This window comes from Jaculus jaculus, chromosome 1 (genome assembly GCF_020740685.1).
Source record: "Jaculus jaculus isolate mJacJac1 chromosome 1, mJacJac1.mat.Y.cur, whole genome shotgun sequence".
Taxonomy (NCBI): domain Eukaryota; kingdom Metazoa; phylum Chordata; class Mammalia; order Rodentia; family Dipodidae; genus Jaculus; species Jaculus jaculus.
The window spans coordinates 52,985,006-53,002,998 of record NC_059102.1 but is presented as its reverse complement, the minus strand read 5'-3'; the positions used below and the strand labels follow the sequence as shown (position 1 = coordinate 53,002,998).

General features: G+C 44.9%; 1 protein-coding gene across 2 annotated transcripts in view; it reads left to right on the top strand.

Moving 5' to 3' along the window:
• Positions 1–1,349: 1,349 nt before the first annotated feature.
• The window catches only part of Slc1a1 (solute carrier family 1 member 1), a 99,280-nt gene continuing 82,636 nt past the window's right edge, over positions 1,350–17,993 (top strand). The window contains exon 1 of one of the 2 annotated variants that reach the window (XM_045130835.1): positions 1,350–1,523. In XM_045130835.1, the coding sequence (XP_044986770.1) occupies positions 1,433–1,523 (91 nt within the window). In that variant the 5' untranslated portion in view covers positions 1,350–1,432. The remainder of the gene's footprint in view (positions 1,524–17,993) is intronic. The other variant, XM_045130829.1, reaches the window with a different exon arrangement.

Below are 17,993 nucleotides of genomic sequence, written 5' to 3'. Positions count from 1 at the left end.
CTTATTTTTTTCATAGTTTTTCTTCTTCTGTCATTTTTTTCAATGAGTTTGAGTTTTCCCTCTCCTTCCTTCTCTGTTTACTTTGTGGGAATAGGAGCTGATTGACTCATTCGTACTAAAGTGTACTTGGTTGCTAACTCTTAATTCAGTATCTTGTTAAGGAATTTATTTTTATTTTTTAATTTTTGTTTATTTTTAAGCGACAGACAGAGAGAAAGAGGGAGGGAGGGAGGGAGGGAGGAAGGGAGAGAATGGGCGCTCCAGGGCCTCCAGCCATTGCAAACGAACTCCAGATGCATGTGACCCCTTGTGCATCTGGCTTACGTGGGTCCTGGAGAATCGAGCCTCGAACCAGGGTCCTTAGGATTCACAGGCAAGCGCTTAACCGCTAAGCCATCTCTCCAACCCCAGGATTTATTTATTTATTTATTTTTCTTAATCAACTTATGCTAAAGGAATGAAGCTCAATTGTAAGTTTCTAGTCATCAAGTAAAGTAGTCTGGGAAATTCTCGGAGGAGATTCGATGACAAAAACGAACTACAGGGTTGACTTAATTTTAGGAAAACCAGTAAGACAATTTAGAGCTGCTGTGGAGGTGGTGATATATGCTAAGGGCAAGGAAAGACTTTTAGTGTCGGTGAAAACAGCAAGAAATTCAGTTGGCACAGCGTGGATGGACCCATTGACCCAGATTCTCCAACTATATCCTACAAGGTGTTTGGCCTTGGGAATGGGTCCAACCATACCTTCCCACACCAGCCTGGCAGGATCGTCAGTCCTAATTGCTGAGTGCCAGCCTCGGAGTGAGGCCCTAGCAGGGGAACAGTGAGGCTGTGCCAGGGATCACAGTCTCCCTAGGAAAACAGCATGGCCAAACCTGTACCCAGGGAGATCCTGCGCAAGCCTCCCTTCCCATGATCAAGTGTATGGTTGGGGGTGGGGGTCTGTTAAATAATGCTACGCGGGGATTAGAGGCCCGGTGGGAAAGTTCCACAGTCTGCTCTGCCTTCTGAGGGTTTACTCGCAGGGGAACCAGGGGACCCCAGGAGAAGCCTGTCCCCAGCCTGCGCGGACCCTGCGTTCCCGGGTGTGTGGAGCAGCAGTCCGTTCTCCGCAAACCCTGCAGGCGCAGAAGGGCTCAAAGGCGGGACTCCCCTCGCGGGACCCGGGCACCCACGCCCGCTGCCACCGGCCCCGCGCTCCGCCCCCCTTCTTCGCTGGTTGGCCCGGGCGCTGCCGCGAGCGGCGGCGGGAGGAGCCGGGCGCGCCCGCCACGCAAAAGCCCCGCGCTGTGTGCGGCGGGCGCGGCGCGCGGTCCCCGGTGGCGGCGGTGACAGTCAGCGGCCGGCGCGCTCCTCCGCGCATCCGTCCGTGCAGAGCCGTCCCTCCTTCTCTCCGTCCCTCCGTCCGTCTCGGTCCTCGGCGTCCGCCATGGGGAAGCCGGCGAGGAGAGGCTGCGACTGGCGGCGCTCCCTGCGGAGCAACTGGCTGCTGCTCTCCACCGTGGCCGCGGTGGTGCTGGGTGAGCGCGGCGCGCGGGTGGGCGAGCGGGCGGGCGAGGCGCGCGCCTGGAGCCAGGCCGCGTGCGGGGCCGGGGAGCTCGGCGTGGACGTCCCTCCAGGCCTCGGCCTCCCCCCCACCACCCTTCTCCGAGCGCTCCCCTCGCCCGGAACAAAGCTCCCTCCCTGGGGACTCCCCTTCGGGTGCTCCGCGAGCTGCGGCTCCGGCTGTCTCCGAAATGCGCGAAGGATCCTGCCTTTCCAGGCTGCCCCCCGCACGGAGCGTGGGGAGTCCCTTGGCGGGGGGCGGGGGGGGGATGGCCGAGCTCCCCTGGAGACGATGTTGGGGCCCCTCGCGCTGCTCCAGGGCGAAGGGATGGCGTCTTCCTGCGTGATTCCTTCCTTCCTCCTACCGATAGATTCCTGCCGTGAATTCCGGACATGCAGCTGTGGCCCACACTCGGTCTCGGGGCTAGAGAGCTAAGAAAACTAGACAGCACACTTCTTCCTCCTGGGTCATGTCCTCTCCATGTTGTGTTGAGAGAGATAATTTAAGCTATTAATATTTGCTTTTTAACACGTGTGCACCCCACTGGCTAGGTGATGTCCCAGCCATTGCTCAGAGGTCTCAGTAACTGGTATTTAGAGTGAATCTTTGGCGAGGTTTCTAACTTGTGCTCTGGATGCCCTTCTTTGGGGTGGGAGCTTGTGGGTCTTCATACCCTGGGGTCCTGCACAAGTGAGGTGGTCCCAGGCAGGTGAGGGCGGGTGCACCCTTTGGGGGGGGGGGTAAGTGGATTCCTTGGGAGGCTCCACCTCTGTTTGGAAACTGAAGCCCACCCCCTGGAAGGAGATGGGGGCAGCTGGCGCTACTCCTCCCCACCACTTGTACCTTTCTCTCTACTGCTTCGGGGGCCTCAGAATATTCACCGTGGCTTGCTTCCCTCCAAAGCCCCCTACCCCGTCCCGGGGGGGGGGCGTAGCCTTTAGAAGTTAATAGGATCCTTGGGGTCAGATCAGCTCCTCCAGAACCTTACACAGAAGAAAGTCAGGTTCTAGTAAATAAATAACATCCTGGAATTGCCTTAACAGAGGACATTTGTGGGAGGAAAGGAGAATGGTAGAGAACCAAGTGTTGACTTTCTCCTCAGGAAGTGCCTTATGGTTTGGAGCATTCTCAGGGAAGGTTTATCCTTCTCGCCACATTTAAATAGCAGGCCCAATAGATTGTGGTTTGACTTCAAGAACTGGCCTTGTTTGTTTTCCCAACTGATGCGAGCACAATCCTTTCTTACTTAACTCCCTTGGAAAGCTTTAGGGCAGGACCTGAGGCTTATGTCTCCCTGGGGGAAGAGCTCTAAGGGTGTTTGCAGCCCTGGGCACTTCTGAGATCCCAACTTGTCACAAGTGTCACCAACCAGCAATTGGAACACCAGCCCGTGGGAGGTTTGGAAAAGGAGTTTGAGCCGCTGCTTCTTCAGGTCAAGAAAGGTTTCCTGCTCATGTTGCGGGCATGGCGTGTGGTTTCATATGGACCCTTTCCTAAGTTGTAATGTGGGGGAGTCCCAGGAGCTTGACCCTAGTGGTTTCTTTTGTTTTGTCGCTGCCATAAAGGAAGTCTACCATTTGAAAATTTCAAGTGCCCGGCTGAGGTCTTGCCAGGTGTTTTTACCTTCTGACAGAAGCATAAGGCAGTCCCTGTCATGTGTTTGCCTCTAGTCTGAGAAGTACCAAGCTTAGACCACCTCCAGTGTATCCAGGCTATCTCCTCCCCTTTGCAGCTGGGAGCACAGTGGGTCTGAGTGAAAACGCAGCCTTCCCTGTGGAGTGAACACTAGTTCACCTGTTCAAGAAGCAGTTGAAATCCCAGCCACTTAGATCTGGAACGGAGGATAAGCCCTTGCGAGGGTCGTGATAGTGATTTTTTTTTGTATTGCCTTGCTTGATCCTGTGAAGCCACCAGTGCTCTCGTGTGGCCTCCTTTCTGGACTTTTTGGCATGTACACTTTAAAGAAGGAAAATGTGTCAAATGTGTTAACTACCCTGGTGAAATTGTCTGATGACAGCCATTGAAATATTTGGTCCCTACTATAAGTCGGCCATGATGATGTAAAATATTTTGGTTATGGAAATGAAGGGCAAAGACTTTCTTAAGCTGGACATGGTGCAGTTTTGCAGTCTATCACTGAGGACGTAGAACAGGGAGGCTGGTGAGTTCATGGTGAGTTTGAGAAGCCAGATTGGGCTATGTGAGACGTCTCAGAAAAAAAAAAAAAATGTAGTGAGTTGCTTCATCTCTGATCTTCCAAGATAGGGGTTGTAAGGGAAAATGCAAGTACAGGTCATCCCCTCTAGGTGTGGAAGTTTGTTTCTTTTTTTCATGGCCAAATGTTTGAGCTATATGTTTCTTAAATTCTTGCTCAAAAAATTAGAGGGATTAACTAGGTGATGATCTTTTTGTTGCTGTTGTTGATTTTTTTTTTTTTTTTTTTTTGAGGGAGAGTATGACTGTAGTCCAGGCTGACCCAGGATTCCTGTGTAGTCTCTGGCTGGCCTTGAACTCATGGTGATCCCCCTTTCTGGCTGGGCTTAAAGGCGTGTGCCACCACCCCCTACTGACTATAGTTTTCAGACACCTAGTGCCTTCACCAGAGAAGCCTTTCTTAAAATGCCGTAAGAGGGCTGGAGAGATGGCTTAGCGGTTAAGTGCTTGCCTGTGAAGCCTAAGGACCCCAGTTCGAGGCTCGGTTCCCCAGGTCCCACGTTAGCCAGATGCACAAGGGGGCGCACGCATCTGGAGTTCATTTGCAGTGGCTGGAGGCCCTGGCTCGCCCATTCTCTCTCTCTCCCTCTATCTGTCTTTCTCTCTGTGTCTGTCGCTCTCAAATCAATAAATAAATAATGAACAAGAAATATTTTTTAAAAAGTAAGAAAATGCCATAAGAATCATTTCAGTCGCATGCCCCCCCCCCCCCCGCCTGCTTCTGCAGAACAGCACGCTAAGCAGACAGCCTGCAGTCAGGAGCCCTGAACTTGAGTCCTGAGTTCTACCTGGCTCTCCTCTGCTTCTCTGGGATTCTCAGTTCTCTTATCTGGCAAATGGGGATATTACTGACTAGAGTTGATTGAGAAACTGGTAGGTATATAATAGGTACCTTGGTAAATGTTGTTTCAAGGAAATTCTGGGTAATTTAAATATGAGAAAATTAATATTTTCTTATGGAATCATGTCTCTGTTCTGTTTGGTGTCCAGCATATAATTCGAGGTCTACATTGAGGCTCAAGTGTTTTGATGACATGCTCTGTAAAATGCCAACACCAGTCTTTATAACATTTTATTTTTTAAAAATATTTTATTTATTTATTTGCAAGCAGAAGGAGATAGAAGAGACAGAATGGGTACATCAGGTCCTCCAGCCACTGCAAACAAACTCCAGATGCATGCACCACTTTGTGCATCTGTCTTTATGTGGGTACTGGGGAGCTGAACCCAGGCTGATAGGCATTACAGGCAAGTGCCTTAACTGCTGAACCATCTCTCCAGCCCCACATTTCATGTGTTAAAATATTTTATTTATTTATTTGAGAGAGAGAAAGAGACAGATCAAGAAAGTGTCAGATAGAGAGATAGAGACAGACAGAGAGAAAATGGGCACATCAGGGACTTTAGCCACTGCAAACAAACTCCAGACTCATGTGCCATCTTGTGCATCTGGCTTATGTGGGTACTGGGGAATTGAACCTGGATCCTTAGACTCCATAGGCAAAGCACCTTAACTGCTAAGCTATCTCTCCAGCCCACATTTCATTTTTTGAAAAGGGAAATAGAAAGGATTGTTTTGTTTAATGCCTTATAGCCTAATTTTCAACTTCTTTAATTAGCAGATATTTTGAGGGAAGAAAATTTGTGCTCTTAGTGGGAACTGTGTGCATGCAGAATGAGGGAGAACTCTTGTCACCACAGTAGTACACGTGGAGGGCTGGGGAGACACTCAGGGAAAGTCTCATCTCCTTTTCCACTTAGTTATTGGCAGCGATCTGTAGAGCCAAGCCTGGGGAGCTTCAGAACAGGCAGCAGGCACTGTTCGTGCCCCGGCCAGCTTATTCATTGTACAGCCTTTCCTTCGGAGTGAGGGAAGCCATCACCATCAGTAGACTCCAATTCCATTGTCAAACTCTGAACTCATTCTTCCAAGTTCTTAGTAACACCTTACCCAACCTTGTGTCTCCTCTTTGGAGTGCTTCTGGCGTATGTTTGGCAGTGCTCATTTGGACTTGGCATATACTGTTTCTTGTTCTGTTTGTTCATGATTCTGTGAAACCTCTGAGGACAGGCCAGCTATGATTCATACTGGTTCTGGGCCCAGCTCTATACTCCATGAAATTTGGTATACCTGGGGTAATCAACACTCACATCGTTCATTCACTCAGCAAACAGGGTTGACCACCACTGTCTGTCAAGGGACTGTTCACACAAGCAGGTCACACAACGGAGAACCAAACTCCCCACCCTTATGTTCTAGGGAGGGAGGCAAGAGAGTAAATGGAGTGAGGAACAATGCAGCGCAGAGTATAGCAAATGGAAATGGTGTGGTTGTGGAAGGTGGGGGTTGCAATTTCAAGTAGGTTGATAGGAAGGGCCATAGTGAGACTGAAGAAGTGACCAGCAAGTCAAGACTGGAAAGAGGTGATGGAGGAAGCCACACAGACATCGGGGAATCATCCTGACTTCTTGGGTTAACAGCAAGAAGGGGAGGTGGAAGAAGGTGATAAGTCTAACCAAAGTGGTGAGTTTCAGGCTAGTGAGGGACCCTGTCTCAAACAAAGATGAACAATGTCTAAGGAACAACATTGGAGGTTGTCTTCTGACCTCTACATGCGTGCTCACGCTCATACATATATGCCACACACATAAGCAACTGCACACACACACACACACACATACACACACACACAAATGAAAAATGTAGAGATGGAGAGAGAAATGATGCTGGATAGAATGAGGCCCACGAAAGTCACACTTACTTGCCCATGGTGTGGAAAGACCTGGTGAAGGCTTATCCAGAGCAGGATATGGGCTATGTGTGTGGTCTCTGTCTTGCTGATCCTGAGAGCTTGTCTGTGTCACCTTCCCTTCAGGATCCTGAACTAAATCAAATACATTTTGCAAATAAGACACTATTTTCTGGTTTCAGAGACTGGGACATGGGCCAGTCTGTTTGGAGGACATCATTAAAATCCCCACAACAGTTAGAGTTGAGTGACATTTCTAAGAAGCAGATCAGATTTCTTTGGGACTTAATGGCCCATGGCTTCCCACTGCCCTGAGGGTAAGGAAGCCATCTCTTTAGCATAGCATCCAAAGCCACCCACTGTCTGTCATGCCTGCCTTGTCCTTCAAGACTCTGCCAAACGCCTCCTTCTTCTGGATGACCCCTACCCGCTCTTTTTCCAAGAGACACAGAACACCCTCACTTCCTTTCACATATGTTAAGATCTAAGATGTAGTGCCACTCTTTGCCAAGTGCTGTCCTAAGTGCTCAATGTGTATTCCACACATCTGTCCAGCTGACAGTTAGAAAATGACCTGGCACTCCAGCTCCATCAGCTCTGCTTCTGACCATCAGGCTTTCCCACTGCTGGGCAGGTTCTCTGCCAGGTATTTTTCACTCTCTGTCTGATTTCTCTGCCTCCTGACCAACCAGAGGCCCTTGAGGGAGGTCTCTCTGCCCACAGCATTGCTTTGTAGAGCTCAGTACAATTGTTGGGACATTTATTTATTTATTTATTTTGGTTTTTCGAGGGAGGGTCTCACTCTAACTCAGCTGACCTGGAATTCACTCTGTAGTCTCAGGCTGGCCTCAAACTCATGGTGATCCTCCTACCTCTGCCCCCCGAGTGCTGGGATTAAAGGTGTGCGCCACCACACCTGGCTTGTTGGGACATTTATGAATGACCCAGACAGTAAGGACCCAAGAACATTCTTTGTTGAATGAATAAGTACAAAACTTTTAACAAACTCCATTTCCTCCATAAATTCTATCTGCTTCTGCTCCTTCAGATCTGTATCCGTAACAGGGATTAAAATAGTCTGAATAGGCATCAGGCATGCCCATCTTTTCCTCTTCAAAATTAGATTATAGACCTCTTGAGGACACTACTATGAGGTCTAACAGGAACTTAACAACAAAATGAGACTTTGAGATAATGTAACTGACTCATTAAAAAGCTGTGTGAAAATAAAGCATCCATTTGATACACTGTTTGGGACTTTGTTTTTTGTCAGAAAGAGACATATAAGTAGTGGATTATCCTATGTGGTGCAATGTTTGTTGAGAATGATTTGGAAACAGTTCTGAAATTGATGATGAATGTGTCATGAATTTAAGATTTGGGCATAGTTATATGTATGCCATATACTTGCCCCTGGATTAGAAAATCTCTGAGTTATTTTGTTTTCTACTTTTAAGACCCTTTAGCTCTATGACCATTAGTCACTCCTAGTAAACTGCTCAGATCCAGAGAACTCTTCTGTCAGAACTGGGGTTCCATTACATGAAGATGGCTTTGTTGCTACATTGCTGTTCTGTGACTTGCAAAATGTGCATGAGGCTGTTACCAGGGTGGTGTGCTATGTTAATGTCAGATTCACCACTGCAACAGTAATGACAGGTCTAAAGCATGCATTGGGACTTTATGTATCTCTGATTTAAAATATTCATGAAGCACTTAGTAGTCCAACTCACAAAATAAAATAGTCTTTAACCACTTTTCTTGAAAATGATGGGAATAGTCTATCTTCAAAATCTTTTCTGTGATATACAGTAAATAAATCAGTTTGACATAGAGAAAACAAAACACACACTGTAATTGTCTGCATGTGATAGGAACTTGGATTTTGTTTTGTTTTGTTTCTCAAGGTAGGGTTTCACTCTAGATCAGGCTGGCCTGGAATTCGCTATATAGTCTCAGGATGGCATTGAACTCACAATGATCCTCCTACCTCTGCCTTCCAAGTGTGGGAAAGGCATGAGCCACCACACCCGGCTAGGGCTTGTGCTTTGAATAAAAAAAAATAGAGCTTTGGGCTGGAGGAATGGCTTAGTGTAAGGCATTTGCCGGTAAGGCCAAAGGACCCAGGTTCGATTCCCCAGGACCCACTTTAGCCAGATGCACAAGGGGGCCCACGTGTCTGATGTTCATTTGCAGTGGCTGGAGGCCCTGGGGTGCCCATTCTTAATCTCTCTCTCCCTCTTTCTCTATCAAATAAATAAATAAATAAAGTATTTTTTAAAAATAGAGCTTTATCTTTCTGTAGTTATAGAGCTGTGGAAAACAAATTTCTGGAAGCTAGTGGAAACAAAGTGGCTAGCTTAATAATATACTTTATTTGTATTACTGTTTCAGTCCACAACATGTCAAAGACATGGCAATATTAGTAATGATTACTACAAATTGGTTTTCGTAGTTTTGAGAAAGTTTGAAGTTGATTATGTTAGGTTTATTTGTTACTGTATGTAAGACTATGTGCATATGTGTGGATAGATACTTCTGCTTGTATTATAGTATTGCTTATATCTTCCCATCCTGAGGATATCTGTTTGTAATCGTTCATAAATATCTGCTTAAGTAAGCACCTGAGAGAAGACCCACATATTTAAGAATGGAGACCATAAACTTGGGCTTTTAAAAATTTATTGGCAACTTTAATATATGATTTTACTGTAATTTGGTGAACATTGGACTTTGAACTTTAAATTGGCCCATGAAATAGAGAAGGAAAAAAATACTACCAAAATCCTATAAAGCTAGCATCCATCCTGAAAACTGAATAAGGACACTACAAAGAAAAAATGGTAGGCAAATTTCCCTGCTGAACATAGATGCTAAATAGAACTACTGTATGAACCAGTTGCATCATTCGTGAATATATAGCCAAAGGATTCTTTTTTGTTGTTGTAGTTTTTGTTTTTTTTCTTTTGGTTTTTTCGAGGTAGGGTCTCACTCTAGCCCAGGCTGACCTGGAATTCACTATGGAGTCTGAGGGTGGCCTTGGACTCATGGTGATCCTCCTACCTCTGCCTCCTGAGTGCTGGGATTAAAGGCATGCACCACCACGCCCGGACCCAAAGGATTCTTAAGTCAACATACCACATAGATACTTTCAAGTCTATGCTTACTGTTGTGCTATTTAAAATAGGAAATTGAACCAGTCTACATGTCTATTAAAAGATGAATAGATAAAGAAAATGTGGGGCTGGCGAGTTGGCTCAGCAGTTAAGGCACTGGCCTGCAAAGCCTAACGTCCTGGGTTCGATTCCTCAGTACCCACGTAAAGCTAGATGCACAAAGTAGCACATGCATCTGGAGTTCACTTGAAGTGGCTGGAGGTCCTGGCATGCCCATTCTCTGTGTGTCTCTCTTCTCTCTGTCTCTCTCTGATAGCAAATAAATTATATTTAAAAAAGAAAATAATACATATACACAATGGCATTTTATGCAACTGTAAAGAAAAATGAAATTAGGACATTTGCAGAAAGATGGATGGAACTGAATGACAGATGTTGCTAAGTGAAGGAAGCTAGATTCAGGCAGACAAATAGCTTATTTTCTCTTATATGTGGATCATAGATCTAAAATCATATGTGAGTATACGTGTGTGTGTGTATGTATTTGTATGTGTGTGTATGGTGGGTGGGGTCTTGAAACTGTAGAGGATCATGAGGGAGAGGAAGAGATGTTAAGGAGGAGGGAAATAGAGTAACAGAAAACAAGTGTTAAGAACGCAGTGCAGAATGGAGGCCGACCGCAGGAAGGAAGGGAGCTAGCATGGAAGAGGGGAGGCGCAGAGGAGGAGCGGGGAAGGGAACGAGAGAAAACAAAGTATAATGACACTTGCTTAAAGATGTTTGGATGGGGCTGGAGAGATGGCTTAGCAGTTAAGCACTTGCCTGTGAAGCCTAAGGACCCTGGTTCGAGGCTCAATTCCCCAGGACCCACATTAGCCAGATGCACAAGGGGGCGCACGCGTCTGGAGTTCGTTTGCAGTGGCTGGAAGCCCTGGCGCGCCCATTCTCTCTCTCTCTGCCTCTTTCTCTCTCTGTGTCTGTTGCTTTCAAATAAATAAACAAAATAAACAAAAAAAATAAAAATAAAGAAAAACTTTTTTAAAAAAAGATGTTTTGATGAAACTCATTCTTTTGTATCTTAACCTAAAAAAAAAAAGAAGAAAAGAAAATTTGGCTTTAAATGCCTATATCCAGTGATTTCATTTTTTAAAAAATACTTTTATTTATTTATTTGAGAGCAAGAGCGAGAACGAGAGAGAAGGAGAAAGAGAATGGGCACGCCAGGACATCCAGCCACTGCAAATGAACTCCAGACACATGTGCCACCTTGTGCATCTGGCTTACGTGGGTCCTGGGGAATTGAACCTCAGTCCTTTGGCTTTGCAGGCCAACACTTTAATCACTAAGCCACCCCTCCAGTTCCCAGTGATTTCATTTTTGAAATGAACCCAGAACCTACTGTATTGGAGAAAGATATGTGCCTCAATTCTGTTAAATCAAAACTTCAAACAAATTATCTAAACAACTTGCAATTATAAATCTAAATTATAAAATGAATCTTGCAAAGGATTGTACATATTGGAATATACATATACGTATCCTTTTATTCTTTTATTTATTTATTTATTTATTTTTATTTTTTATTTTTTATTTATTTGAGAGCGACAGACACAGAGAGAAAGACAGATAGAGGGAGAGAGAGAGAATGGGCGCGCCAGGGCTTCTAGCCTCTGCAAACGAACTCCAGATGCGTGTGCCCCCTTGTGCATCTGGCTAACGTGGGACCTGGGGAACCGAGCCTCGAACCAGGGTCCTTAAGTTTCACAGGCGAGTGCTTAACCGCTAAGCCATCTCTCCAGCCCCTTTTATTCTTTTTTAAAATTTATTTATTTGACAGAGAAAGATGGGGGGAGAGAGAGAAAATGGGTGCGCCAGGGCCTCCAGCCACTGCAAACAAACTCCAGATACAAGTGCCCCTTTGTGCATCTGGCTAATGTGGGTCCTGGGAAATCAAACCTGGGTCCTTTGGCTTTGTAGGCAAATGCCTTAACCACTAAGCCATCCCTCCAGCCCCATCCTTACATTCTTTTTTATTTTTCTTTCATTCTTTTTTAAAAGTTGTTATTATTATTATTTATTAACAACTTCCATGATTGTAAAAAATATCCCATGGTAATGCCCTCCCTCTCCCCACTTTCCCCTTTGAAACTCCATTCTCCATCATATCCCCTCCTCCTTTCAATTAGTCTCTCGTTTATTTTGATGTCATCATCTTTTCCTCATATTATGATGGTCTTGTGTAGGTAGTGTCAGGCACTATGAGGTCATGGATATCCAGGCCATTTTATGTCTGGAGGAGGATGTTGCAAGGAGTCCTACCCTTTCTTTGACTCTTCCATTCTTCCTTCCACCTCTTCTGCAATGGACCCTGAGCCTTGGAAGGTGTGATAGAGATATTGCAGTGCTGAGCACTCCTGTCACTTCTTCCCAGCACCATGATGCCTTCTGAGTCATCCCAACATCACTGCCATCCGAAAAGAGAAGGTTCTCTACCAAAAGTGAGAGTAGCATTAATATGTAGGTATGAACATTAAGAGAAGTGCTTACTGGGCAGTTTGATGAGCATAGTATATATAGTTAGCCAGACAGAAGCAGACGTTATACCCCTAGGGCTCAAGACTACCCCTGTTGTAGGTTTTCAGTATCAGGGGTGTATATGGAGCAGGCCTCCAGTCCAACATTTTATTCTTTTTAAAAATATTTTCATTTATTTGAGAGAGAGAGAAAGAGGATGGGAGAGGGGAAGAAAGAGAGAGAATGGGCATATCAGGGCATCCAACCACTACAAACAAACTGCAGACACATGTGTCACCTTGTGCATCTGGCTTATGTGGGCCCTGGGGAATTGAACCTGGGCTCTTTTGCTTTGCAGGCAAGTTCCCTAACTGCTCAGCTATCTGTCTAGCCCCATGTCCTTTTATTCTTGATGCTACCTTGTGGGAGTACTCTGAATGTAAATTGATATGACTGACATATATTAAATGTCTTGTTAAATGTTGCTTGATATAAAATGCAGTGGGTTTTTTATTTTTAGTGTAATACAACTATAGAACCAAAGTTACCTACTTGTCAAAAAATTTAATCACCAGGCTTAAGAAATAAAGAAAGTTTCAAATGAAGTTGTACTGCATAGAAAATATTTTTGTGCTAATTTAAGGTATGTTGGAACTCAGAGTAGAGTAGCTCAACTGGGTAAAAAGCCTGGGTTAAGTCAGGCAAAATGTAACAGTAGGATTAGGAAGCAGCTATTGGAGAATGTGTGTGTGAGCTCTTGCTTACATAGAGAGAAAGCTTTCCCCATTAATTACTTTTGAGAAATTGTGATTACCTTTAACAGCACTGTGACTACAAATAACTGTCCCGGAGAGTCGGAACACGCTGGCTGGGTGCCAGGGAAGCTGTGTTCGCCTGAGGAACTGCAAATCTCTTCAGTGTCTCCGGAGACACAGGGTCACTTATACTGTGGGGACTTAAGCACTTGAAGAAAATGCATTCATTATAGCTGGCATTGAGTGGCCTATTTAACTCCCTTACCCCCACAGAAATGTCTGTCAAAGCAGCAGATGTTTTAAGTGGCCTTTCATATTTTGCATACTTAACATATATCTAATAGAAGACAGCATTGGAGACAGTCACTATGAACTCTTAATTCACTTCAGACTACAGTATAGCTAGGTGGGTAGTTTTAGGAGCTAATTCATTACTCTTGCTCAGGCAAGAGCCATAAGCTACAACAAAGAGAGCTCTGTTGTAATTAGCACACTCCACAGTAACACCTCTGTTAATGGAAAGGAAGTGTTTCAGTGACTCACTCCTTGCCAGAAATGTTGCTACCTTACTTCAGAAAATATCAGCTGACCGCCTGTTCCATTACCACAGGTAGGATATTTTCTTCTTGCAAATGTACTTCCCAGAATGGATGGCCCTTGTCCTGGCTTCACACAGTGTGTCCTGAATGGTTCCTCCCAGCCCCAGCCCCAGGTTGTGGGGAGCAGTCTGTGCGTTGCTGCAGACTTGGGGAAACAGTAAGTCAGCAATGAGGAGTAAGGCCTCTGTCGGCCCCTCTGCTCAAGGTGAGGCCTTAGTTTTCAGGCTCCTTCTTAGCCTCACGGCCCCAGAGTCCCTGTATCCACAGGCATAATAATTGTCACAGCAGAGCTCTAACTGTCCAGGAAGAGTCTTGACACCAGCATCATGTAATCTTGGCATGGTCTGTATGTTGGTGTAAATTATGGATGGCCTTTGGGACTGGAATGTAGACTAGGTTCTACACTATGTTGATTATAACTTTGCTCCATTTGGGCTCTATGCTCCAGTGGTTAAAACCACAGTGCTCACTCACTCAATCAAGGGGAAAGTCCTTAGGGGAGAGGGTTTAGATGAGAGTCTACAATTAAATTATTTTTCTACTACTGCTCTACTGTTGAGTTATCTGGTTACTTATAATTCAGTAAAGAATGAAGTCAACGACAGCAACCACAGACACCATCACCAGAAATGCTTCTACAGAGCACTGGTCGCTCCACCTCCTCCCATTCCTGGAAAAAGTACTCTTTGCTCCATCTCATGTACTTATCTTCTGAGCAAGTTAGACGCCACTTTACAGGTTTTGTAAAAAGTTCCCTGAGTTAGGAGTCTTTCAGAGAAGCCCACTTGCTCCTTTGGAAAGCTCCTTCTCTGTGGCTGACCAATCTAATGCCAATATGTATTGAGGATTTTCTGTGAATTTTCTGCACATTGATTTCCCATGGGCCCCCAGCACAAGGAGTGAATGAAGGTTTTGTGTTTTTCAGATGAGGAAATTGAAACTTACAAGGCTTGTGTGTCGTGAGGCTGAACACAGAGGTGGGATTTGCACCTGGGACTGTCTGATTGTAAGGCTTAGGTTAGCCATTAAGCAAGGTTTTGTAATGGGAGTTTTGGAATCTGGGAAGAGTCCTTAAACTTAAATTTTGATATAATGAGATGGAGAAGGCTATTTGTTCACAGAAGTATACAACCGAGGGAAGGGAAGTGATGCATGCCTGTGGTCTGAGAACCCACGAGGGAAGCGAGAATGGGCCTGGAAGAAACCTGAGAGGGATTTAGAGAGGAAAGAGAAGAAAGCACAGAGAGCACCTGGCATCAGGGAGGCAGGAGGGGGTACATAGCCCATGTAGGAGTAGGGTTGGGGTCTCCTCTTGGGAGTGAGGTGAGGGAAGACTTACCAGGACAGGAACCTGGACGTTCAGGTGAGATGATCAGCCAACGAAGAGTGCTTGCCCTCCTGCTGAGGATCTATTGATAATCTTTTTAAAAGAAACTTAGATTTTTTTATTGACAACTTCCATAATTGTAGACAATAACTGGTGGCAGTTCCCTCCTTTCCCCCACTTTCCCTGTTGAAGCTCCACTCTCCATCATATCCCCCCCTCTCTCAGTCAGTCTCTCTTTTATTTATATCCCCTTTTGAGCTTACTGGCTTCTGCTACTGAGTTTTATTCCTACTCAAATAGAAGTCAATCATCTGTAGCTAGGATCCACATATGAGAGAGAACATGAGGTGCTTGGCTTTCTGGGCCTGGGTTACCTCACTAAGTATAATCCTTTCCAGACCCATCCATTTTCCTGCAAATTTCATAATTTCATTTTTCTGTACTGCTGAGTAGAATTCCATTGTGTAAATGTGCCACATCTTCATTATCCACTCATCAGTTGAGGGTCATCTAGGCTGGTTCCATTTCCTAGCTATTGTGAATACAGTGACAATAAACAGGGTTGTGCAAGTTATCTCTAAGGTAGTGAGTTGAGTCCTTAGGATCTAGAAGTGCTATTGCTGGGTCATATGGTATATGGTAAATCTATTTTTAGCTGTCTCAGGAATCTCCACACATTTCCACAATGGCTGGAGCAGATTGCATTCCCACCAGCATAGAAGGGTTCTTCTTTTTTCACATCCTCACTAGCATTTATGGTCATTTGTTTTCATGATGGTAGCCAATCTGACAGGAGTGAGATGGAATCTTAACATAGTTTTAATCTGCATTTCCCTGATAGCTAGGGATGTAATAGGGATGTAGAACAGTTTTTTAGATGTTTACATGCCATCTGTTTTTCTTCTTTTGAGAACTCTCTATTTAGTTCCACAGCCCATTTATTTATTTATTATTAATTCTTTTTTGGTTTCTCATAGTAGGGTCTCACTCTGGTCCAGGGTGACCTGGAATTAACTATGTAGTCTCAGCATGGCCTCAAACTCACAGCAATCTTCCTACCTCTGCTTCCCAAGTTCTGGGATTAAAGATGTGCGCCACCACACCTGACTCATAGCCCATTTTTTAATTGGGTTGTTTGATTTCTTACTATTTAGTTTTTTGAGTCATTTGTATATCCTAGATATTAATCCTCTATCAGATGTATAGCTGGCAAAGATTTCCTCTCATTATGTAGGTTGCCTCCTTGCTCTATTCACAGTGTCCTTTGTTATACAAAAGCTTTGTAATTTCATTAGTTCCTAACAGTTGGTATTATTTGATTTTATTTCTTAAGCAATAGGGGTTATATTCAGAAAGTCTTTGCCAAGACCAATGTGTTAAAGGATTTCCCTTAATTTTTCCTCTAGCAGTTTCAGAGTTTCAGGTCTGATGTTAAGGTCTTTGTTCCATTTGGACTTAATTCTTGTGCATGGAGAGAGATAAGGATCTATTTTCATCCTTCTACAGATACATACCCAATTTTCCCTGCACCATTTGCTGAAGAGGCTGTCTTTTCTCAAAGTATTTTTGGCATTTTTTGTCAAAGATCAGGTTGATGTAGCTACCCAGACTTATATCTGGGGCCTCTATTCTGTTCCATTGATCTACATGCCTAGTTTTGTGCCAGTACCATGCTGTTTTGGTTACTATGGCTCTGTAATATAGGTTAAAATCAGGTATGGTGATACCACCTAACTTATTTTTGTTGCTAAAAAAATGTTTTAGATGTTCGGGGTTTTTTGTGCTTCCAAATGAATTTTTAGATTGTTTTTTCTATTTGTGTGAAGAATGCCATTTGATGGGGATTGTATTAAATGTGTAGATTGCTTTTGGTAAGATTGCCATTTTCACAATATTGATTCTTCCAATTCAAGAACAAGGGATGCATTTCCATTTCCTAGTATCTTCTGCAATTTCTTGCTTGAGTGTTTTAAAGTTTTCATTGTAGAGATCTTTTACTTCCTTGGTTAGGTTTATTCTTAAGCTTAAGATGCTAGGTGTACTCTTAAGACTCTCAGAGTAACCACAAAAGTGACCCTAGGTGTTGGGTTTGCCTGCTATGAGAGTATTTGAGTACGCTGGGTGGAACAAAAGACAGGCAAATTCTAAAACTTAACTGAACCATATAAACATTCAATAAAAACCAGCACTGAGTAGTTACGCAAGAGTAGGTATTATGACAAACAGATCCTCTACCAAAGTCAAATTCCCTAAGGATGTGTGTTGCCCCACATCCTTAATCCTATCAACTGGGAGGCTGAGATTTCTGGTCTGTGGAGGTTTCCAAGGTCAGCTTGTGACCTAGTGAGACCCTGCCCCAATTAATGACAGAGGAGGAGACAAAGGCTTTACAAATCAGAAAGCAAAAAATAACAAGCCCAAAATATAGCTTATTTAAGAATGGCAAATCCAGCCAGGCATGGTGGCACATGCCTTTAATCCCAGTACTCGGGAGACAGAGGTAGGAGAATCACTGTGAGTTTGAGGCCATCCTGAGACTACAGAGTGAACTCCAGGTCAGCCTGGGCTAGAGTGAGACCCTACCTAGAAAAATTAAAAAAATTAACATGTAATTTACCCTGACATGGAAGGTACAATTAGCACTTCCGATGCAAGCCTATATACCAGGCTTATTCTGCGTGTACTGACCTGGTGTAATCCCAGCTACCTTTTGGGATGGCTTTGGTCTCAGTTATGCTGCGCTCCTGCTTTGTTGTGCTCTGGGCTCAGGTAGCCTGGCTGGGTCACTGCTCTGATGGCCTGTGCCAGGTGCTGTGTAGGTGAGCTCCCTTCCCCAGGTCTCTGGTGCTTGCTGGCTCTTGCTCTGGGGAGGAAAGAGCGGAGGCTGTGGATGGTGGCTGCAGATCTCCCACTGGTCCCTGTGATCCTCTTCCTGACAAGCTGGTCCCTGCCATCCTCCCTGCACATTTCTTTAGTTTGCCAGGAGGCTGGTGTGAGTGGAGAATCTCCTCACCTGGCTTCTTTTGCGGCTCAGGCTGAGCCATGGCGGGGCAGAACTGGTGCTGCAGCTGCTGGAGCCACTTGCGCCTGCTTCTGTGGTCTCTAGATGCTCTGGATCTTTCCTACTTCTCTGCTGCAGTTGATAATTTCTTATAACCTTCGCTTTTTA